This window comes from Pygocentrus nattereri, chromosome 20, assembly GCF_015220715.1.
Source record: "Pygocentrus nattereri isolate fPygNat1 chromosome 20, fPygNat1.pri, whole genome shotgun sequence".
In the NCBI taxonomy this organism is placed as follows: domain Eukaryota; kingdom Metazoa; phylum Chordata; class Actinopteri; order Characiformes; family Serrasalmidae; genus Pygocentrus; species Pygocentrus nattereri.
In genome coordinates this window covers 20,590,058-20,615,187 of record NC_051230.1, presented here as the reverse complement: position 1 = coordinate 20,615,187, position 25,130 = coordinate 20,590,058, and the positions used below count along the sequence as shown (strand labels likewise).

The 25,130-nt window shown below is 39.1% G+C and overlaps 1 protein-coding gene across 1 annotated transcript in view; it reads right to left on the bottom strand.

The window, feature by feature from the left end:
• Positions 1–396: 396 nt before the first annotated feature.
• The window catches only part of fras1 (Fraser extracellular matrix complex subunit 1), a 203,055-nt gene continuing 178,321 nt past the window's right edge, over positions 397–25,130 (bottom strand). Inside the window, exons 50-74 of the mRNA XM_017705134.2 lie at positions 22,806–23,033; positions 19,703–19,816; positions 19,155–19,305; positions 17,868–18,027; positions 17,328–17,496; positions 16,819–17,065; positions 15,116–15,460; positions 14,716–14,876; positions 13,473–13,620; positions 13,174–13,379; positions 12,796–12,952; positions 11,443–11,643; positions 11,158–11,345; positions 10,562–10,837; positions 9,778–10,010; positions 9,281–9,441; positions 8,860–9,074; positions 7,593–7,743; positions 7,301–7,408; positions 6,777–6,936; positions 6,573–6,689; positions 5,782–5,948; positions 5,205–5,410; positions 3,757–3,903; positions 397–2,303 (exon numbers count right to left, since the gene is read on the bottom strand). Coding sequence (XP_017560623.2) covers positions 1,725–2,303; positions 3,757–3,903; positions 5,205–5,410; positions 5,782–5,948; positions 6,573–6,689; positions 6,777–6,936; positions 7,301–7,408; positions 7,593–7,743; positions 8,860–9,074; positions 9,281–9,441; positions 9,778–10,010; positions 10,562–10,837; positions 11,158–11,345; positions 11,443–11,643; positions 12,796–12,952; positions 13,174–13,379; positions 13,473–13,620; positions 14,716–14,876; positions 15,116–15,460; positions 16,819–17,065; positions 17,328–17,496; positions 17,868–18,027; positions 19,155–19,305; positions 19,703–19,816; positions 22,806–23,033 — 4,995 coding nt within the window. The 3' untranslated portion in view covers positions 397–1,724. The remainder of the gene's footprint in view (positions 2,304–3,756; positions 3,904–5,204; positions 5,411–5,781; positions 5,949–6,572; positions 6,690–6,776; positions 6,937–7,300; positions 7,409–7,592; positions 7,744–8,859; positions 9,075–9,280; positions 9,442–9,777; positions 10,011–10,561; positions 10,838–11,157; positions 11,346–11,442; positions 11,644–12,795; positions 12,953–13,173; positions 13,380–13,472; positions 13,621–14,715; positions 14,877–15,115; positions 15,461–16,818; positions 17,066–17,327; positions 17,497–17,867; positions 18,028–19,154; positions 19,306–19,702; positions 19,817–22,805; positions 23,034–25,130) is intronic.

Sequence of the window (25,130 nt, the reverse complement as noted above, 5' to 3'; positions counted from 1 at the left end):
TAATGAAACCTATCGACAGCACTGTCTCAGTTCACCTCAGCTACACTTTGTATTAATGTGTGAATACATCTCATGATTCAAACATCAGTTGTTATGAGTCCTCCATTACAGGTTATGACAATGTACATAGTAGATGTGTCCTTTTCGCTCAGTTCTGTTGCCTAAACAAACTCACCCCTATGAAAGTTCTGCAACATTGGAAAGAGTCAGCCTGGCTGTACTGTTGGTGAAAACTGTGGGAAACTGTATGAACTAGGCTGTATATAATATCAAACTATAAGAAAGAACTCACAATTACAGAATTCATTCCACAGAAATACAGCCAAGGCCTTGCCTACAGCAAATCTGACAAATTCACAGCAAACCAGTGTAAAACGAAAGGTAACAAAACTTCACTTCAGTGGTTGGAGGCGACATCTTTTACAGACGTCTCTTTTATTACTAAAAAGGCACATAGTACAGGCATCACGTCGAAAGCATCATTAGTTTCCCCACAAATAATAGCACCAAAAATATGTTCTCTCCAAAACTTTGATAGGCACTGCATTCTGCAAAATTGTACAAACAAAAGGTACGGACAAAATAAATGACAGCAAATATAATCAAATAATCCCAAAATAATTGGCGCATAATGCGCTGTGCTATGGAGATTTGGGGCTGCATTCGTAACCCATCGTGTCTCTCTAAAATGAGAACCTTACGATATGCAACAGAGTCTTAATAACACAACACTGGAAAACATTTGTTGAGGCTTTTTCGTCAAATGTGCCAAACACAGTACATGAGGGTAACATAATGCAAGATAATATGATGATAATCTCTCGTCAACATTGTCATTGGATACTGATGGAGCTTGTATGTACAGTACAGCATCATAAATCCAAAAAATAAGGGTATAGCATGACAGTAGAGACACATGGTATAAAATAACGTGAACACAGCAGAAAACCATTCTATTACAGTGTTTATAAGGAGTCAGCGCTGTATTTACTACAGTAGTCAATACAATAATCAACAGTCCATAAGACAGTGGTTCTCAAGAAGCTATCCAAACGATACAGTCAAGTAGTGATGGTTTATACTATGCAATAAACACTTTGTATTTGGATTGAGACTCAGAAAATGGCACTTGACAAAGATCAGCGTGGCACAATGGTGATCAAGCAACAGGAAATTACATCAAGGCAAACATCTCCAATAAAACCAGGGATGAGGGATGACTATGTCACCATGTAATTGCACTTTATAAATGTATTTACATCATCCTAGTCCAAACAGCGCTGGCACATGAGCCGTGCTTAATACTTTCATAGTGGTTTTACTGAGATTGTTAAATCAAAGTATGCAGCGAATAAACTCAATCAACCATTCAAACGAAGTGATAAAGTGGCTGAGCTACCACTGATTGCTCTACCATGACAATGATGACAAAGGCATATCGGCGGAAAAGAATTTCAAAGATGTGCAACGGCGGCAAACCATTCAGTTTGATGACATTTGATGATATTTACGAGTTTGTATCTTCCTGAGGTAGCTCAGTTGTGAAATGATATACACTGCATAGCTGGCGGACTTCCCTTTTTATCTCTTATGGTCATATAAAAATACATTAACAATATCTCATTGCATTATTACAAACAGTGATAGAAAATATGCTTCTCTTTTCAACTTCGTGTTAAATACTCAAGTTTATTTATTTACGTGGTTTTGGACAGAGGACCGGATTAGACTTCAGTGCCATCATTCAGATTGTTGTGGAGTTTGACCTGTAAGTTGACCTGCTTGACTTTGACCCCATTTACCTTGCAGGACTCAGCACTCTTGTTGAGTAGGTTGACGTTCCTCACTGTACAGTGCTTGCTGTTGAGGTTCTTTTCTAGGCGTTCCAGACACACCTCCACTTTGGTGTTCAGGGGGTATTCCTCACCTGCCTTGGTAGGTCGCTTGTTCTCTGCACTTTTCCTGCATTTCCTGAAGAGCAGGCAGAAGGCCAGGAGGACCAGAAGCAGCAGGATGAAAGCAGCCACGCCGCCTCCCACAGAGCCGCCCATCTGCGGGTTGAAGGTGGCGGAGGCTTCCACCTCCAGCCTCAGTGTCTTCATGTTGGTGCCGTTCTTCACCTGGTCACCCTCGTTGTCGTATATGAGGGACTCATCCAGCGTTAGCCGGCCTGAACGGTCCACCAGGTCACGTCGGCCGCGCTTCAGCTCATAGGTCAGAGAGCGCTGGATTCTAGGGCTGGAGATGGACTCTGGCCCAATCACATAGATCACCTGGAGATACCACTGATGCCCAGCCTCCACCTGGTAGAAGATAGACATGTTCCTTAGGTCAACAGCCTTCAAATCCAGATCACACCAATCCAATATTCTCAAACAAGCTATGATACTGCAATGTGAGGAAGCCTTTTATACAGTTTCTCCCTCATTTAACTATGTCGCCACCCTCATAGGATACTACCAAGCTTAGAGTGTGAAAGCTAGAACATGCTTTTAGAACATTTCAGACACTCATGCTGTCTAGTATCACACTGTGCAATGGGGGGAGAGGGAGCACACAACAGTTTAAGGCCAATTATACACTCTTGGACTCTTGGATGATTGTGGCATTGCCAGTGATCAAACTTGCAGTCTCCTGATGAAAGGGCCAATGCTTAGACTCCACTCAGCCCCAATGTTTGTGTTTTCATAGATAATACAGCATTCTTCAAGTACATTAATGAAAGTAAACCCAATCCAATTTGGATAAGGTATTTTAACTGGCTGCTAACCAATAATCAACTGTAAACATATATAAATATAAAATATAAATATAACATGAGAATCAAAATGATTCATCGCAATATATTACTTAAAAGGCACAATTCTTGTTTGATTTGGGATTACGTCACTGTGGACTGGTGGGTGGTGCAGTCATGTAAGAAACAATTACATTAAACATTTATTTCAATTCAATTGCAATTTCAATTGCAAAAAATGATATTTTGACATTTCAATGTAATACGACACTTTCACTAGATAAAATAATTTCAATATGTAATAAGAAATAAGGTAATTAGACCTTTAATATCCTTACAGCAATCTCAAAATGGGAAATATTAGATATTTTGACCATATTAAAGGTTGATTTCACTTGCCAAAACATGTTTTTGGAGCACATTTCACCCCACCTGTCTTCAAGAGACAGAATCCCTCCCTACTACCTGAAACTTGGAAATATGTCATGGTACACAAGAAAAATGTGTTATGATTTCCTAATAACATAAGTATCAGAACTGGATAGGGCTTAATAAAGCTGATATCATCCGCTGAAATACGGATGGCTTTGTTACTGATCAGGAAATCCTTACTACCTTGATCCGTTATGCTTTGGATCAAAGCAGGTTAAGGTAGGATTCTTGTGCTTGAAAGTGCTGGGAAAAGGAATTGAAAAGTGTGATGGACTGAAAATAACAGCCTAAGCACTTCCCAGCAATCAAAGAAAGGTTCACCAGCACATAATTTGGGCTGCTTGTTGTGAGCCCTGGGCTAAGAAGACAAATATAAAAGTTCTTTAGAAAACAAACAATAGAATTCTTGAGCTGTGGCCAACTTCCTTGTGGACATGGAAAAGAGTCAGCTTGGCTCCACTCTTGAGACAAGCAGACTGAGGCAAATGCCCAAAGGCATGTTCTGAAAGCTCTGGCACTTGCATTTGCCAGGAGGGATATATCAGGCTAGAGAATCGTTTAATAACTTTTCAGTTACGTCCACTGACCTTATAGAGGGCATCAACCTTCATGGTGAAACCATCCACACCAGGCATGGCAGCCATGGACTGCAGCTCAGGGATGTCTGAGGCAAAGCTGGCTTCAAATGGGACATCATGGAAGTAGCGATCACACACATCCGGCTGCTTCCGATCCTACAGAAGAAAGTAGATGTGAAAGGTGTGGTTCTTGGCATGGCATCTGTTTTCACTTGAAGCAACTTTGTCAGTTTTGACTGGACTGTGGTTACAGGTGGACCAAGTGCAACTTTCTGGCTCAGCTTAGCGTTAACACAGTTTAATGGACTCGGACTACGTCCAAATCAATGTCAAAGGTTAGGTAAAACCATAACCATAATATCGGCTGATATAATTTTATATAATCAAGCAGTTTTATTTAAACTGTGCTTTACTTGCTGATATGATTGTCAGTTTTCAACTTCATCATATTTCTTAAACTCTAATAACGTTTTATGTTAATTAGGTCTTTTTTTTAAATATTTTGTCCCCAATTTAGTCATTTCCAATTCCACCCACTGGTTAGGACTCCCCCAGGCACACAACACCATCAATGTTAGGAGGGCGAAAGCTAGTACATGCACCCTCCAAGATGCGTCTTTTCGAACTGCTGCTAACTCAATGTCATTGGACAGTTGAATGCGCTTGGAGGAAAGGGCCAACCGCCGGTTCAGTTACGTCAGCCGATATTTGTGCTGGTTACCATCTCGCTGGGTGATGAAGGGACAGGAAAAGCCATTCCACCCACCCAAAGAGTGAGGCCAATTGTGCTCTCTTGGACCCCCGGCCACGGATGGCTGTAGTATCACCAGGGATCGAACTTGTGATCTCCTGATGATAGTGCCAATGCTTAGACAGCTGCGCCTCTTGGGAGCCCCAGTTAGTTCTTATTTTATTATTTTCCATCATTTCTTTTTAGACAAGGGCTTCTGTGTAACACATTGTTATCTTTATGCTAAAGGTTAGCTCTGATGCATTTTACATGTTATTTAGGTGACTGGTGACTCTTTGCTTGGCGGTCCCTGTATAGGTTTGGCATAAAACCACTCATCTCCCATACAAACAAGCATCTTAAAAATATCAGTATGAATGTTGCAGACAGTATGAATGTTTCATCAGTCACACAATGTTATCAGTCAACCCTACTTATGATCCTGGATGACGCGTTGTTTATAACTTAAAATTCCTGATTGTTTTCTACACATGAAGTTTCCAGCATTTACCAGATTCACTGATTTAACAACGTTCAGACAATTACCAGCAAGCTTCTGCTATCAAATTCTAAAGTGGTCATGTAAACAGCAATGTCTCAGGCTTCACACCGAAATGATGGATGGTTTACAATTTTTGTTTCACAAAAAGCTCCCCTAACAAACACATACTTACATCAACCAAAAGCATCCCACAACCCACATCAAGCGAGATTTTAGGGGACATACCAGTAGCAAGAAGCGGTGTTTGAGGTGCTTGTTAGGCTGTATGCAGCCATACTGGGGTCCCTCATTGTACAAGGTGCCAGTTGGGTCAAAGAAGGGCACATATCCATCCCGTCCCGTACACAGATACACCTTTTCCAGCTGCAGCTTATAGGCAGAATTCAGATTCTGATCTGGATTCCACAGCACTCTGCCATACAACGTCTGGCCTATGTGACACATTAAAAAGATCAATGCATTTTTAAAGCTGGCAATACTGCACCCCAGAACAAACTGCACATGAATTAGATGTCAGTTCATTATGTTATTACCTTGTTTCAGTCATTTATATTTTTATCTATTGAATTTCCTTTTGATTTTTTCTGCAATCTCTGAGTAAAAATGCATTTTGTCCATTTCAGCTTCAGAAATCTTTCCAGAGAAAGCCTTAGAAAACTAAATATTATGAAACAAGCATAGTGACAGAATAAAGGAATGCTGGTATAATTAGCTTTTGTCCAGTACATCATAATACTGCTAACATTCGTTCTTAGCTAAATTAGACCTTTTGGTTCCTCTCAACAGGAACTGGTGCTTTTACCCATAGAGAAAGCTCCTTTGTAGTCCATCTCAGCCATGGATATGTCTGCAGTGGCAGGGTCCATCATGAAGACCTTCTCATTGTTGCACAGTTGGAACTCAGTGTTGAGGGAGTAGACCACAGGAACAGGACGATTTGTTTGCTGGAACGCAATGGGCACCAGGAATCTATTGGCAAAGGAGAGTGATCATCACATCACAGGTGTTACCTCTTTTGGTTTTACACCCATTCTGAGAAAGCTATATTTTGCATGTTGAATACAAAAAATCTGTAAACATAATTTTCAATGACCTATATACAAAATACACATAATAAGACAATTAACCCTCCTAGCCCCCACCCCATGGCTTGTGAGACTTCTTTCTAAATTTCATTGAATTATTTCTCACTTGTACAGTGAAAGAAATGGAGAAACTTGGTCCAAAGTGCAGATCCTAAACTTTTAGTCAAATGGATTTGATGAAAAGTTATTGTGTGCAGTCAAACAACAACAGCAATCATGTTTTTCTCACTGACATTGAATACAATGAAAAAAGGCTGTCTAATAGAATCTAATCTGTTGATACAGAATGTAAATGTAATGTTAATGTAATTCATTATGCAATTGTGTGCCATATATTAATCATTATTAATCATTATGTGTTTGTAATCTCAATGTATAGCAAAACAACAGTGACTAGACTTATTGGGGTTAAACGTGTTAGATCTTTGCTGTATTAAAGCACTTTCCATCATCAAGGTCTATGCATTCACCATCAAACAATCTCCACCCTGCCATGACTGTAACCTACTTTTCAGGGGCATGGGCTGTGCAGGAGAGGGGCTTGTCTCCAGGATCAATCCACGGCTGAGTGGGCTGCACGGTGCAGGGTATCAGGAACACTGTGTATTCTCCAGAGTAGTCTTTTCTAGAGCACAAGAGAAATACATCATCAGCATCCGCATCAGCTGGACACACCTGTATGACCTAATATAACCGGACCTGCACTGCCTACCTGCTGTAAGAGCTTGTGGCCCTCCACAGCTGGTAGGGGGAGTCAAATGTCTGTGCACTCCACACCAGCTGCAGGTCAAAGTCCATGCCCCCCAGATGGTCTGGTGCCATCAAGTGGGACTTGTGCCCAGGCAGAGTGTGATGTTCAGGAACAAACTGACCTGCAGAACACAAGAGGTGACGATTCATTTAGTACAACATGTACATGCAACAAATTATTACAGTGATATTACCAGATGTGAGTTTGGCAATGTAACAGAAATTCTTTAAAAAACACAAAAATGCACAAAATGTATTATGCAAAAATAATAATAATTATGATTCTGTGAGACAAAAGGTTATTCTTTTATTGTGACAGATAACATGGCAGAATTTGTAAGTAAACTCATGTTGTATTGTGAACTGAATATATTCAATTAATTAAAGTGAAATTGAAAGACTTAAGATTTCTCTAAATATCATTTTAAAAAATGTACTGTTTTCTTTTTGTCTTACAACTGCAACACAAGGTCATGAAAACCGTACCTCTGAATTTAGCATGGGTCTTAAACTCAATCACTAGTCTTCCATCCTCCCTGATGAAGATTCGAATTATCTGGAGTCTGGCTGACAGCACACTGTCTGTCTGGATACCTGCGATGAACAAATAAACACAGCATAATCAGCATCCACCAGAAGAAAAAGGCACACAAATAAAATGTAGGCTTTGGAAAAATGAAAAAAAAAACTTTCTTTTCTATCTTTTATGTTAAAACTAAGAGATTCGGAAGTGGTTGCAGATTGCCAAGTTTTCTGGACTGCTGTTGGGTGTATGTACCTGTCCTCCACAGCACGGTGTCGTAAAAGAAGGAGAACTCCATTTCTGTGTGGTGCTCGAGAGAGGCCCAGCCTCGAGGGGCTGTCACATAGATGTATGATACATAAAGAGGCACCTGCACTGTCAGGAAGGACTGTGCTGAGTCTCTGACCTGTAATACAAGCATAGACATAGACCATGTATGTTTACATCCAGCTGAATTTACCATAAGCAAATCAGCCTCAGCATGTATAGTCTTGGTTAAACTTGGTTTCTTGTATAAAATGCCAGTCAAATTGGTTGCAAATCACATGCTCTTTCAGACAGGCACACAAATCCTAGGCCAACATGTTTAAACAATCCTGTCAATTTGTATGTTTTATCGATTTTCTAAGTGAAAGTAAGTTAACACATCTCCATACAGGGAACAAACATTTATATGACACGTTTCTGCATCTTCTAGTGCACAATCTCTTTGTCTTTGCTATGACATATCATTTGAAGTTTAATATATTGAAGAAGAAAAAAAACACATGAAACAAGCCTTAAATAATATACAGTAACTATGCATTAAAATGTGCAGAAGTGTGCTCTTTGTAGAGAATCTGTTAATTTATTTTTTTACACTTAGAACATCTACAAATTGTGCAATTTGACCAGGGGTGCCCACATTTTTGCACCTGACTGTATGCCTGACATACATGCATTAGCATGAGCATCCCACAGTTGGAATGTGTTCAATTGGCTGATTTGACTCAATACAACAATTCACATCCTTAACAGCGACAGTTCTGCAAAAAATCTAATTAACCTCAAATGTAGTCAATAAGCCATGACCTATCTGGAGTCTGAAACTGGAGCCACAAGTAAACCTATAGCCCACCAACAACTGTCAACTATCATAGTCTTATATATTTTTGGAATTATCTGGATGTGAACAGGACAGCTCAGAGAAAAGACAAATTTAGACAGTTTTACTTGCCATTATAAGGCTAATGTAGCTAAGTAAGAGAAATTTACACTCCAACAATTAGCATCATGCAAACATTATGCTTATATCATCATACATTTGCCTCAAATTACATCAACTGTTAACAAACCTAATCTAATAAAATAGAATATGTGGACTTGAATATGTGGATTCTGACACTTATCTATAAAAGACATAAGTATCACAAAGCTAAAAACATAGAAACAGAAGAACTAATTCTAGTACTTGTTTTGATGTTTTGTTCGGAACTATCCTTTTAATCTGGGCCACACAGTGAGCATGCAGCATGGGCCTGACCTGAAAGTCAGCAGTGACTGACCCGCCACACACATCAATGAGCTCAGTCATGTCGTAGTAGGCATCAAAAGTCCAGATGCAGCTCTTCAGGTTGAGGTGCTTGTACAGTTGGATTGTTTTGGTCTCCCGGACATTGGGGTTGAACTGATAAGGTCGATCATACCCAGGGCCCAGGGATATGGTGTCGTAGGACACATCATCCAGGAAGCCTGTTTCTATAGAGAACAAAGGGAATGAACATTCACTTGAATATTTTTAATTACTCGCAATCTACCTCAGTGAAGCTAAATAAACATTAAATCAAATTTCTGTCAACATCAGAGTCAAATTTGAACTTTCCTATGATCCTTCATTTTTCTTACATTACAGGATTCAATTTGTAAGCTGCCCTGGCTCTGCTTTAGCAAGGGGCACCACTCACCAGAGATACCCTGTAAGTCTTTGAGGGTGACCAGATTGGAACAGATGTGCTGCTGGCGGTAAATGGACTCAGAGAGCAGGAAGTGCAGGTTGTGCAGGGGCATAGTGGACACCAGAGGAAGCATGCCATCCTGATGAGGGATCTGAACTGAGATGTGGATCCTACCAGACACATTAGATACATCATTACAAAAATAAGCTATTGATTAAAGTTGCTACCTATTACTAGTAGGTATTCAAATAGGGTACAAATTGGTCCAGCTGCAATAGCTATTAAGAAAATTAACCTGGGTTTACCAAATTAACACTGACCTCAAAGAAGTAATACATCATGTCCTGGTTTTGACATGAAAAAGCCAAATTTGTCCATTTTAATGATGCATTTTAAGCTTTAAACCAATAATACATTCTGCATCATCAAGCACTTTTGCATTATCTTGATAAGGAAAACTAAGTGAGAAAAGAAATCAGTGTTTGGGTCACTACTACACTACTAACCTGTTGGGATGCTCTTTATGTTTGACGTCCAGGTATTTGAGTGTGGCAATGAAGGACTGGGCCTGGAAGCCCCTGGCAGTTCCAGTGGTCACCGGTGTGTGGCATATGGAGCCCTCCGTGCTGATGGTGGCAATGTTGCTCCTCAGTGGGGTACCTAGGTGCCCCGCCTTATCCCGCGCCTGAGCCACACAGCGCACATGGAACCTTCGGCTGAAGTAGATACTGTCCAATACCTGCACAGCAAATTACCATCTTATGATTATCATGTAAAATACAAATCTATACAAATATCTTGTGCTTATTATGAGATACTACAGTCTCTACAGTTTGCATTCCAAATCCTGCAGTTGTAATTATAATGAACAGTATCTAGAGAATGAGTCAAATTGAAAAGTAATTTGCAAAGTAGTGTGGCAAAAACATTTTAATCACACAATTTAAAAAATAATTAAATGTATAAAAATAGAGATTTACAATGGCTGTTATTATGTTTTTAGCTGTGCAACCATAAACAGGTCTTTTTGAAATGACCTTACAACTCAAAAAGGTGTGAGGCAAGAGTGTGAGTTATGGCATGGAGTTATGTTAAAAGGTTGATATAAGCTTCCATTGCTTATTAGCTGCATTAGCTCCTTTGAAAAATAAATAATTTTGGACAACAAACGTCAAGTCTGAATGACTGCATTTTGAGAAAATCATATAAATTGTGTACACTGTTGAGGAACTGCTCCTTTCATATGTGAAATCATCCAAAATTGGATAACAACTAAAATAAAAGGCTAACCATGTGGTTGACAGTTGTGTAGGGCGTGCTGTCCGTAACAGTCTCAAAGGGAGACCTTGCTCCACTGGTGTCTGTGGGGGCTGCCACCTCCCAGCTGAAGTGGATGGAAGTCTGGTTAATACCGGCCTCCTCACAGCGTTCTCTCATCGATGAATACTTAGGGTAGTGGGGATCACATGGGGTGACACAGACCAGAGGATAGCCTGGAGATGGGGACTTCTTACTGCCCTCTTTTGTGACCTCCTGGACGTAGTCATAGTCTGAGAGTGATACCACCTAAAATGAGAGCACAGAATGCAGGTAATTGTGATCTTGCATAATTAATCAATTTCTTTTTCTCGTTTGACAGCCCTTCATATAAAATTGCATCACTTTATATATCACTTTGTTATTACTGACAATAACTGCAGTTTCTTTAGGTTAATTCTAGTTATGATATCAGAATCATTGGTATCGGTAATTGCTTAAAAATATTGGCTTTGGGCAGATCTTTAGATTTGACAGGTATTTCAAATTTATGTTTGTCTGCAATCAGAAAGCCTACTACAAAGATTCCAATTTGCACTGTTAAATTCTAATGAAAACCCAGATCTTACAATAGGAGGAGCAGGGAGGATGAGACTCCCTGCAGCTTCCTGGTCCAGGATAGTGACTGTCGCCATGGTAACTTCTCCAAGCACGGCTTCCACTGGGTCATCAGGGCCAAGAACCAGTGAGAAAGACTCATGCCACTCTCGTTCCTCATTGGATAAGATCTCCACCTTAAAGAGAATGTGGTCTACACCTAAGAAGCAAGTAAATAAAACAATCTTCAGTTGGAATCCACAGAAGAGGGTACTGAAGAAAGTACCTTGGGTCAGAAATGTAGATGTTTGACTAACCAGGGCTGAACTTGAGAACCCGACTCTTGGGGTTGTAGTCCACGCCGGACTGGGCTGATCCGTCCCTTGTGCTGCAGCGGATCTTGGAGGTGCGGTCTAGGTCTCCTTTACGGATCACTTTGATGTTCAGAACCTCAATGCCATCTGGACCAGAAGGCTCTCGTACTTGGTAAGAAGCTTGTTCAAACTCAATGGTTGGAGCTGTGAAATGAGTAATGATAGGACTGTGGTGAGAAAACATTCTTCAATGGTGCATCCTGGTCTCAATCATTGATTAATCGGCCATCAGCTTCCAAGTTAAATTAATTGCTTACCAAATGATGCTAATGTGGCTAATAGTACAAAAAAAGTTGAATGATGGGAACCAGTTAGTATTGTCTCTTTTCCATGGTGCTAGCTGGCCTTTTACAAACTTCATTTCACTTCAGTATACATTCAGCTTAGTCCTGGAATGAAGAGTTTTTTGAAATGAAGGCCTGTTTTAGCCACATTTTGGCCACTGACAAAGCAGAGAAGCTACTTGCTTTGGAGATCTGTTTGCTCAGAAATGGAACTAATCAGATAAATCAGATTTTGTCAGAAACTATTAACATAATGTAAAGGTGGTCTGACAAGCTAGTCCATCTTGTGTCACAAATGTTGTTTCATTTGCTGAAGTATATATATATATATATATATATATATATATATAAAGAACATATTTCTATTATTGTGGCCACAAATTCTTATTTTGGATTCAGTCAGGTTTAAATATATCACAATACTTGGCATTTCCACACTACATATCCATAGATTTTATCATGAAATACCAAGAAACCTTAGACAGCTATGCCATGTGGGAGCCCCTCATTCTCATGCCATAAAATGCCATCTCTGCCTTTTTTGGAGGTAAACCAGAACCAGAAGTAAACTGAATTTTCATCTTCATACATAAGAAAGTCATCATTTATAAGTGTTACTTTTGTATTTAAAGGCTATTTTGCTTCAGGTACAATTCTTTGATATGAAGAAAGCTGCAGTTTCGCTGGACGTTTTATCGCATCATGTCTTTTATGAAGAGGTGTGAATAGCAGGGGAGTCTCACTCCTCCCCTTTCACCTCTCATTAGAGGTTCAACACAGAGTTACAACATTTCACACATGGCTGCTCAGAAGTGTCCTAGTTAATCTGTGAAAAAAATATATTTATTATTTAAATGAAAAATATCCAAGTTGATTTAACTTCATCTGACAGAATAAAATGTGCAGGTCAGAGTGGTTTAAGTACTGATGTTCATGACATGCTTAGAAAGCTTATTGTAACAATATCATCATATCACACACTCATCTGATTGTCTGTAATCAAAAATCTCACCATCCTCATCATTAGTGATGGTCACAGTTACAATGTCATTGACCCCAATCATGGCTCCACTCCAGTGATCCCCCTGCGGTGTGCCCAAGTGTACCTGGAACTCTTCTTCAGGCTCAAAAACTGAGTCATCATTAATATACACAGTGCAGTTCTTCACCTGCAGACAAATAAAGAAGCTGGCATGATACACAGTTTCTGACTTCATGATATGCATTTTCTGCATACTACAAATGTTCCTCCAGAGTTTAACACTCAAACTAAGATCATAGACACAATTTTATTAATCCTTTCAACTTTTTAATGCAAACTTACTGAAGCCTCAACTAATGACCATTTACTAGATGTGACCAGATGAAAGCCCTGAGAACAAAGCAACACCTTTTCTCCTTTGTGGAACACTATCTGAGAGACGTCTGCGTTCCTCCTCTCATCAAAGTCATCCATCACCATAGCGGACATGGTGCGTGTGAAACAGCGAACGGAGGATTTGTAGGTGAGGTCTCCAGTCCTGACGATGGGAATGTTCAGCACTCCATCTTTCTCCTTCACTGTATATGCAGCCTTCTCAAACTGCATACTTGGGACTGAAGAAGCACAGGTTTAAGGTTTACTTCACTAGAACCTTTTCAATGTTTTTAGAAAACAAAAGAAAGTAAATGACCAGTAATGGCACATACTGTCTTGGGCGGTGTCAGTGATATAAACTGAAGCTTCATATGGCTCTGTAAGAACAGCGCCATTAGGAGAGCTGAGGAAGACGATGAAGGACTCCTTCCCTTCGATGGTGGGGTTCTGGATGTCATCCATTATGGTCAAACTACAAGTCTAGAGAGGACAAGAGACACTGTTTTAGTAAACTGACTTCCCACTGCACATTTAGGTACTCCAAGGCTGTAGTGTTAGCTACTTTATTTGAATAACAACGGATGTTAGTTAGCTGGGTTTAGCTATAGGAGCTGTACTGTGGTAACAAAATCGAGGACCGAACAAACAGCTAACCTTACTGTTAATACTTTATGTTCATTTAATCTTAAAGGAATGGTTTAGTAAAAAATAAAATGTACACAGTTTTCCACTTACACTAGATGTAGTTAATCAGCCAATGTGTGTCTGGTGCCCAAAAGTTGGATAAAACTGGAGGATAATGTTGCTAATATTAGTCACCCAGAACATTTTCTGTAAATATATACCCAAAACGTCTCTCAACCTGCTCAAACCTCATTCAGATCTGAATTAAGGTAGCAAAGACTTGTTGATGTGGTACATAGCATGTTGTTGTGTGGTACATGTGACCTCTTAATATCACCATATCACTATGTAGCTGAACTCAACCAGGCAGCCATTCTAGATGACAGGTGACATGCTGAATTCAGCATCCCTGGCACTCCAGTTCATCCTGTCACACAAGCATGACCTAGATTATGTTCAGAAATGTAATCTGTGGTGTCCATATTCAGCAACACGGTTCATGAATGTAATCTCACAACACAGTGAAGTTTGGCTAAATGTTACAGTTCACAGTAAAGCACTGCAAGTTTGTGCATCCTTAAGACCTGGATGGGGTTTGAGCATGTTCTGTTTACAGAAACAATTTGGGTGACTGTTGACTTTTAATAGACTTCTTGTTAACCTTGTTAGTTTTGTAGCAACAGCACTAAAATAAAGAAGCAAAAATTGGGCTCCAAACTTTTCTTAGCTGATCAACTACATCTGGAATAAAAGGAAAACAAAATTTAAGCTTTTCAAAAGCACTAATTTATTAATTTTTTCTAAATCATCTTTTGACCCATAATCGTTACAACAATAAAATTCAGATAGTAGTGGTGCATGTCTTTTAGAACTCATTACTCTTTATGTAACCAAAATGAAGTTAGCCCATCATATTTATTACTAATGGACATTTTCAAGTTTACATCATACCTCTTCAGTCTTGCCAGGCTTAAACTCTACTTTCTTGGAGCTGGGGATGTAGTCCACTCCAGGTGTGGCTGAGTCCTGGTCAGCAGGGCGAGTGGCACACCACACTGAGGTCACAGAGGAGAGGTCACTGCCCTGCCGCAACACAGGGATCTCAATGGTGCCTGCAGAAGAAACATTTAAATACATCAACACAAACATATGATCAGAAGTTACAAAACAGTGTGCTTTGTATTGTTTCTTTAGCTTATTTACATTCATAAATGGTTTAAACCACAGAAATCCTTCATTTCCATATAAAGACCAGGTAAAAGACCACATCTTTGAGCTGTGATATTCACTTCACTTGCTTGTCATGTTCAGACTCTTCAAGAAAAAGCAAAAATCCTTCAAAACCACAGACCTGCATCCTCACTGAATGTAAAGGACCCGTTGCCAAGGAACACAGTAGAGGCATCATTGGGGCCATCGATGATGACTTTGGCCACCGTTCTGTCTCCCATTCGCGCATTGTCCGAGGCATCCGACAGCACTAGTTCGAACTCCTCAGCCAGCTCATACTCGCTGTCGTCAATCAGCTTCACGTCACAGGTGGACATACTGACCCCCGGGCCAAAAATCACCCTGTTTTCTCCGCTCATGCCTCGGCTCTTATAGTCAGAACCAGACTCCAGAGCGTGCAGACTGCTGCCCCGTGCTGACCGAGGAACAGTATAGCAGAGAGCTGAGACTGTGCTACTTGTGTCCCCTAAGAGGCAGAAGGAAACAGGGCAGAGAATTCAGGTTACTGCCTTGTTGTTTGGTAGTACAGTGAGAGCTTTTGCCATTACTAATATAAAATGTGGCTGGTATAAACATTATGGCACATTTTGCCCAATATGTTAAACAATTAAACAGAAACTGTGCACTAACATGTGCAGAAAAACATCTCTGTAGAGGACGTCAATATATTTTCACTTAGAAAAGCAAAACACTGGGTGTTTAACCTTTTGCATATGACTGTATATTTACATTTACATTTATGGCATTTGGCTGACACTCTTATCCAGAGCGACTTACACTTTGATCTTTTCTTTTTTTACACAAGTAGGCGAAGGTGGTGTTAGGAATCTTGTATGTATATATATATATGAATCTATCTATATATACATACAACATCTACTAATCTACTACAGATCTTTGAGTTTGAAAGCAACATTGCGACACTTTCTACAAATTAAAATGTAATAAGACAAAATGGAGAGAAATATTTTTTACATCATTAAACATAAGGGACTGACTAAATATCAGCAGCAATAATGTACAACATACTAATTTGAAAATAGTTTAGTTAAACTAGATGTAAATAAACACGTTTTTTTACTTGTCAAATTAAATGAATGAAATGCAAATATTTCACAAAGGCAAAATGTTTTTCTTAAGATTGTCTAAGCAGAAATGATTTTTTATTTCTTAATTTTTTCTCCTAAATCTGCTTGAAGAGACATTAAAAGATTAACATAAGACATTTTTTGTAAGAAATTCTGCTGATGAAGTCTCTTTCTACACTAACAAACTGCTGAAAGAGTTCAATGATACAGAATACAATTATATAAGAAAATGAGATCTCACACTTTTATCTAAATATTTTTCTGCTAAGACTGGGGTGAGCTGAGTCCGGGACGACATTAAGTCATTTGTGAGATTTATTTATTTATTTGTTTGTTTTTTGCTTTTTTCCAATTTTCTCCCCAATTCCGTCATCTCCAATTCTAACCACTAGTTTGGATTCCCCCACTCACACAATACCACCAGCAGACTAGCACAGGGGGAGATGGGGGACCATCCTGCCCAGCAAGAGAGAGTAAGGCCAGTCATGCTTTCTTGGACTCCCGGTCACGGACGCCTATAGCATCACCAAGGATCAAACCTAATGATTGGTCCAATGCTAAGAGGGTTGCTCCATTCCGGAGCTCCCGTGAGAAAATATTTAGATCAAAGTGAGAAAACCCAGCTGCTTAAGTCGCACGCTGATTCTAAACAGGATTTAACCGTCAAGCGTAGTAAATAAGATTAAAAGGCGATCTTATTTAGAATATTTCTTTCCTCTAATGAAAAAACACCAACCTTTCCTCTCAATGGGAGCAAAGATAAAGCCTGTGCTTTCGTTGACATGGTAGGTTTTCTTGTCAAACTGCAGTGTGGGTTCGTCGTCTGTGTCATTAATGTTGACCTTGGCACGTGTCACCTGCCCCAGCAGAGCGTACACAGGCATACTGAGCTCCACAGTGAAACTCTCGATGTTCTCGAAGACCTGGTCATCATTGATGACGATGGTGCACACTTTAGTGTCCTCACGCTCATCAAACTGAACCTGCAGAATCAGACCAAAGCAAATCACAATCTACTACTTTAAAAATGGATGTGCTGATGTTCAGGGATTAGTATCAAACTAATATTTGTCCCCAAATGTACTTTTTGTTCTTTTTCTTTGTTGTTATATTGCCAGTGAAGTTTGACTTTAGCTTGACCTTATTAAAGCTAGAACCTCCACTTTTATATAGCCAGACTAATATATAACTCACAGTAATAACACCTTTGTAGTATTATGACCAGTATAGTCCTCTGCTATGTACCTGTCCTGCATGCTCCACATAGTCATGCTGTCCAGGGCGAGAGCCCACAGTGGAGGTCGAGGTGGCCGTGCCCTGCTCTGTCCGACAAAGCACGATGGCATACTGGTTCAGATTCCCCGTCCTCTTCACTGTAACTGCCACAGTGCCTGCTTTCTCACTCACATTATAGCTGAACACATAACCAATCACACATTATTAACAGCTATAATAAATAATACATGAATCACTATAAAATATTTATGGACTCATTTGACATGTTTAGGCTGAAACTACATGTAATAGAAAAACAAAAGAGCTGTTATTTTGCACAACAGGGATCGTAAGAAATCCAATTACTATTAACCAATCTGCCATAAAGTAAGTTGATTAAGTTAATCAAGGTGTTCAGAAACATCTGCAGGAGATAGATCTCTGAAATCAGCATTAAACAGCCAGTGACCACTTTCCATAATGCCTTAAAGAGACAAGGTTTGAAACAATATGTGTGTACAAGGGATGTACAGTCTATAGCGCTGTTAGAGAAATTAGAGAAAAACTCACCTGCTGTGCTCAAAGCTGATGAGAGACCACTGAACGTGGAAGACATTGTCGCTGACGATGTTGGGCTTGCTGTCCTTGACCAGAAACTTAAAGTTGTCCATGGTTTCCTGGACTTTGTCCTCGTTCAGAACGTAGCGGATAAGGCCGAGGTTTATATCAGCTGTAGGAAAGAATTTATTCAGTTTTATTAAAAATGGCAAGCATTTTTGTCAACACTATATTTGGATGGTCCACTGTCATTAACTTACAACCCCAATTCCAATGAAGTTGGGACGTTGCGTAAAACATAAATAAAAACAGAACACGATGATCTGCAAATCCTTTTCAACCTATATTCAGTTGAATACACTACAAAGACAAGATATTTAATGTTCAAACTGATAAACTTTATTGTTTGCAAAAAACTGGGGTTGTACATTCAACTTAATATCTACTAACAACTCTTTATCCTAATCCTAATTGGAAGACTCACTCTAATGGTAACTTTAACCTAAACATAATCCAGTGCCTAACATGGTTCTACTACAAATGCTGTTGGTAATTAATTGAGTTTCACTTAGGTAATTTATTAATATTTCGAGTATCTACAAGGGACTACACAAATTAGGTGGGATCAAATATTGATTACAAATAAGACCACCTACCAGCTCTTTCAAGGAACTTCAATCATTTTCCAGTCATTTCAAATCAACATCATTCAAATGCTATGCTGTAAAGCGAAGTCATTCAGAGTGGTTTGATGTTGCATTGTATTTATAATCACGCATTGTATTTATAATCAAAGCCTCTGATTTCTTTACAGCAGTAGTGATGCATTGGTGGAGCAGGTGTCGCATTGTCTACCGCTTAGTCATTTTATTTACTATTAAAAATCATTAGTGAATGTAGATGTGGCTTCTCCGTTTAGAAATGCTGGTAAACAGTGATAAATGTGGGAAAGTGTGTTTTCTTTGGACACTATTTTGCCTTACAATGCCCTGCATGTACGTCTCTGCAATGAATGTCTTTTAATCAATACCTTTCATGCCAAAATCTTCTCCAATTGTAAAAACAATTGTAAAGCAGTATTTTAGGCATCAGACAGTGAATTTATACCCATTTCATTATATAAATTTACCCCAAAATTTGGTGGAAAATATCCTTTTTTTCCTAACTATACTATCCACGGACAACATATGTTGGACTGACAAGAAGCTAACAGAAAGCCCTTTTAAACTGCCTATATTAGGAACAGAAGCCACCTCACTGCATAAAAAAGAATGACATATGAACAGATTCTAGTAGTACCTTGTGTGAAAGAGGTAATGGGTTTTCCTGGTTTGAGTTTGCTCTCCAGGTAGCCATGTTTGGGTTTGGCTGTGATCTCGTAAGTTAGCTGACCGTCGTCTGTGTCTGGGTCGATGGTGAGGAGCTCCTTCTTGGTGATCAGGTTAGTGGCCTGCAGCACAGATTTAGGTAGATGAAATCCACATGAAATTACACTACAATGATTAAACCACTAACTACAGGCTCATTATTCAGTTATTTATAGTGCTTAATTAATTATCAAATTAATTAATCATTGTAATGAATTAATCACTCCACTAGAGCCACTAATGATAACAGTCTAATATACTACTGTAAAAGGTGGATCTGCACCCCCTGACACATACTTAAACCAGTAACATCAGTCTATTCATTGTGGTCAAATCTGGATATGGCCAGATGGGGGCAGCAAAGTAGCACTATTCAGCAAGTCATAACATGACTATGTTTCAATAGGAATGCCATTAAGGAGAATGTGTGTTTTGAGACGACAAGGATAGCAAGTGAGTAAAAAGTACTTGTTCGGTCACCTTGTTGTCCATGTATTCCAACCACTGCAGGCCCAGGTTAGTGACAATGCGAGGCGTTCCATCATCAACGGGCATTATGTCAATCTTAAACTTCTGAGGTGCTGCAGTGACCACCTGAAACAGCAACACCCAAAGCAGGACATTTTAGCAACAGAGCACCGTTTATACATTTTGAAAGGACAGTTTGCACAGTGCTCCATACAATAAGCCTGCTAAAATGAAACCTTCATTCACTGATGTTATTCACGATCTTTAGCCCCGGCTAAAGATAATCCAAAAGTTTCAGACATTCTGTCCTCTGCATCGTCTAAGCGATGGAGTCCAAACTGTCCATTGAGATTTAATGCGCTCGCAGCAGTACTGTCATATATTCAGGGTATGACAAGGTGAAGCAATTTCCTCCCTACAGCCCACCTAGATAATGTTTACTCATCATATTTCTGACAACACGCTGACACGGCCGGAAGGGAAGAAAGCTGCTGCTGAGTGACGAGCATGAGATGACAGTGTGTGAGAGAGTAAGGGAGAAAGAAAGATCCAGGGTTTTGTCTGTTTTATTATTTATATTGTTTTCCTTTTAACCTAAAACATAGTCAATCAGCCAAGATAGGTTTAATGTCCAAAGTCAACTTTTCTACTAAGCTAATGTAACAATTAAGCTAATAAAGCCCAGTAATTAGTATTATGCAAACCGTAGACTAAAATCGGGTGTTGCCAACCACTGGGCTGCAGACTTGTACTGGGTTGTAGATTATTTGAGACAATGCGGCACTGAGCAGAAATTAGTGGCTTGACTATTGAAATCTACTTTTTCATTACTGTTATGAATAATGAGAAAGCTATCATTTTACATATGAGGCTTAAAGAGGAATTCCAACAAACTTTCCAAATTCTCAATTACTGAGATGTAAACAAACTCATTCAGAGAGGTTTGCTTTGAAATGGTTCATTAGAGACAAACTTACAGACTCTTCAGCAGATTTCTTTACAGTAGAACCCAGGAGTTACAATGTCTACAAGACAAATATTTAAGATCCAAAACCACCAGTGAACACACATGGGTCTTCTGAGATGTTATGTAATGTTGATAATGATAAAATAGGATTAAATCTGACAAAACAATTTTTTTGGGGGGACTATTATGCCTTATAACACGCTTCATCTACCTCTCTACCATGAATGGATTTTTAAAAAATCCATATTAAGCCAAAATTATAATAATAAGCGGGAGCTTTTTGAGGCATTAAACACTTCAGACGTCTGGTTCCTTTCCATCACTGTGAACAATTCTGACTTGATAAGTTTCTCTTGAACTGAGCATTTCACATCAAACCACTCTAAATTACTTTTGTTTACATATCAAACAATGAATTATGTAAACATTTAGAAAAATCTGATTCCCGTGTAATTCTCACTAAATGTCAATAAATAAAAATTTTTTAAAAGTTAAATTTTTTAACATATAGGCGTATTGGTTGGCTGTTGTCTTCTCTTCATGGCTAGCACAAGTGAAAAAGTCAAAAATGAAGACACTGAAGAATTTATCTTAACTTTTAACTGGATATGCAAGCTCAGAAAAAGCTCTTGTCAGAGACAAGAAGATAATAAAAACATGATTCAATCAACAATATGCTCACATCTATGTAAAATATGAATTTATCAACAATAATGCATCAAAACCGCTGTGCATGATATGAGGCTATTAAGACGACCGATTTCTTTGGTGTTGGAGTTAAACATTCATTGACAACAGCAAATCATGGCATCATCAAGCACACATGCCCCAGGTCTGTGAAAGCTCGACTGCGGGCTGCAGTTTGAGCAATGCTGTTAAAAAACGTTGGGAACCCCTGGCCTAAATCATCACACAATTACCGATTCACACAGAGTTTTAATGGTTTCAAACAAATTCAGCACAATGTTAATTGATGTACATAAGCTTTTATTACTTGCATTGTAGCTAAAACTAAAGAAACAAATTTTAGACCAAGCCTGTCTTGACTGATTGACTACATTTTGGGGTGACAGGAAAACTGCGTACATTAGATGCTGAACTACCACTTTAATACGGACAAAGTTACTCAGCTAAATTAATGCAATGATAGGACCTGAAGTTAATGTTTCTTTTAGGCTCTAAACAGGAAGATTGCATGCATAGCACAGCTTGCTGTAAAGCAGTGCATTACAGTGGAAATGTTGGGAAGCTAAGCCAGCACAAAATTGGCCTTCCTCCAACCCCCCAGAGAAAACAACACAGCAGCCTGATGGAGTAAAAGCTGCATAAGCTGCATCAACTAGGGTCAGACTGATATGGAAAGCTCTGTGACTTTTAATGACTTTGTGACTTACAAGAAGAGGCTAAAAGTATCGACAGACAATATCAGCCAATAATTTTATAGTTTAATTTTATATTCATTGAATTAAACATTTAACTGACAGAAATGACTGTCCATTCTGAACTGTCACACTTCATAAACCCTCAGCAGAAACTCTCAGTCTTAAATAATATAAGTGTTCTAGTACAGGGGGTTGAGCTATACTTAATCTTAACATTTTATGTTGATTATCTTTTGTTTTCCAAATTTCTATTCATAGAAAAAAGTTTGTTTTTCATATGAAAGATAAGGTCTGAATTAGGGGTGAGTGTTATGGTAAAAATACAACATCATGATGCTTCAAGACATTTTCACAATTACATTTTTCTGAGCTTCGACAAACTATGTATACAATGATTTTTATTTAATGTTTCAATGTAAATCCAATTAAATAGGACGAATTATGCAGTTGAGTCTCCACAATATGCTCAGAAAAGCATGCCGTGACATAATGTGATATAAATTACCACAGTAATGACAAAACGCTGACATACTGCCCAACTCTAGTCTGAATGAATTAAACAGGTTTTCTGTTATGTATGTTATGTATTATGTATATGGTAACTCTATTTGGGCTTCCAAGAAAACTAAATAATAAATCAAGGAATTATCAGTTTTTTGCTGATACTGAATTATCTGTGAATTGTTAACATTTGTACATATTATCATCCAGCCGATAACAGTTGGAATCTAGAATTTACAGTGCATTTCCAAGCCAATCCACTCACCTCTTTTCCTCCTTCTTCTATGATGAAGAACATGTTGGTGCCGTCGCTGACAGTGAAGGTGAAGCGGTCTTTGAGTGAATTGCTGCCGTCGTGGTTGTAGCTGATGCGGTTCTGATAGATGTCATCCATGGTGAAAGTGTTGGTCTGCCGGTAATGCTGACCGTTGCTGGTACGCTCAATGGTGCCATGACGTGGGGCCTGGACGATGGTGAAAGTGACTGAGTCCTCCTGACAGAAAGAGAAAGGGAGATCACTTCACTGAAGTGCTTTTACTTGACAATGAGTTTAATCTACTCTAGCTATCTCCAGCAAAAGGCAGAGATGGTAGAGCTGAAAATGGAAGCATGGAAATACTGTCATTCCTCCTCATGAAGACAGCAAAGGTGGGTAGTCTAAACTCAATTCAAGTAAATTGTTAGGTTGGTGAAAGAGGAAGTGATGACTCGAGTAGAAACACCTTTCTCTGAAACATTTGAGTCGAAAACTAAGTGCTTGGGTTACTTGAAGTGTAGTGGAACTTCTCAGTACTTTAGCAACTATTAGCATAGAAACTGAAATTTGTTAGGCACTATTCTTCTCTTTTTATGTATTCTTCATCTAAAATATACTTGTACTTTGCAAAATAAACAAAAATGAGATTATTGTCTGAGTCATGTACACTAGGAGTTTTCCCAGTATCTGATTACCCAAGTGCACATAAGCGCATTGATTGAATTACTTACAAAATCTGATTTATCGGATTATTAAGTGCATGTAAACACACTCGCTGTCTACATAGATTTTTGGTGCATTACCTGGAAACCTTTACTGTACAACTACAGTAACACAAAAACACAGTCAAAGCAAAGCTGACTAGTCTGTATGTAAATGTTTCATGACCTAAATTAGGCATCACAGGAAATGTTATACTAAGCCAGTTGGGTTAACGTTGATCAGACGCATTTACAGTGCAAAAGTTACAAAAGTTACAAAAGTATTCGGCCCTCTTGAACTTTTCAACCTTTTGCCACATTTCAGGCTTCAAACATAAAGATATGAAATTGTAATTTTTTTGTGAAGAATCAACAACAAGTGGGACACAATCGTGAAGTGGAACGAAATTTATTGGATATTTTAAACTTTTTTTAGAAATAAAAAACTGAAAAGTGGGGCGTGCAATATTATTCGCCCCCCTTGTGTTATTACTTTGTAGCGCCACCTTTTGCTGCGATTACAGCTGCAAGTCGCTTGGGGTACGTCTCTATCAGTTTTGCACATCGAGAGACTGAAATTTTTGCCCATTCTTCCTTGCAAAACAGCTCGTGCTCAGTGAAGTTGGATGGAGAGCGTTTGTGAACAGCAGTTTTCAGCTCTTTCCACAGATTCTCGATTGGATTCAGGTCTGGACTTTGACTTGGCCATTCTAACACCTGGATACGTTTATTTGTGAACCATTCAATTGTAGATTTTGCTTTATGTTTTGGATCATTGTCTTGTTGGAAGATAAATCTCCATCCCAGTCTCAGGTCTTTTGCAGACTCCAATAGGTATTTGGTATTTGGCTCCATCCATCTTCCCATCAGTTTTAACCATCTTCCCTGTCCCTGCTGAAGAAAAGCAGGCCCAAACCATGATGCTGCCACCACGTTTGACAGTGGGGATGGTGTGTTCAGGGTGATGAGCTGTATTGCTTTTACGCCAAACATAACGTTTTGCATTGTGGCCAAAATGTTCGATTTTGGTTTCATCTGACCAGAGCACCTTCTTCCACATGTTTGGTGTGTCTCCCAGGTGGCTTGTGGCAAACTTTAAACAAGACTTTTTATGGATATCTTTGAGAAATGGCTTTCTTCTTGCCACTCTTCCATAAAGGCCAGATTTGTGCAGTGTACGACTGATTGTTGTCCTATGGACAAAGTCTCCCACCTCAGCTGTAGATCTCTGCAGTTCATCCAGAGTGATCATGGGCCTCTTGGCTGCATCTATGATCAGTCTTGTCCTTGTTTGAGCTGAAAGTTTAGAGGAATGGCCGGGTCTTGGTAGATTTGCAGTGATCTGATACTCCTTCCATTTCAATATGATTGCTTGCACAGTGCTCCTTGAGATGTTTAAAGCTTGGGAAATCTTTTGGTATCCAAATCTGGATACTTCTCCACAACAGTATCTCGGACCTGCCTGGTGTGTTCCTTGGTCTCTGCGCTTTAAACAGAACTCTGAGACTATCACAGAGCAGGTGCATTTATACAGAGACTTGATTACACACAGGTGGATTCTATTTATCATCATCAGTCATTTAGGTTGGATCATTGGATCTTTCAGAGATCCTCACTGAATTTGCTGCACTGA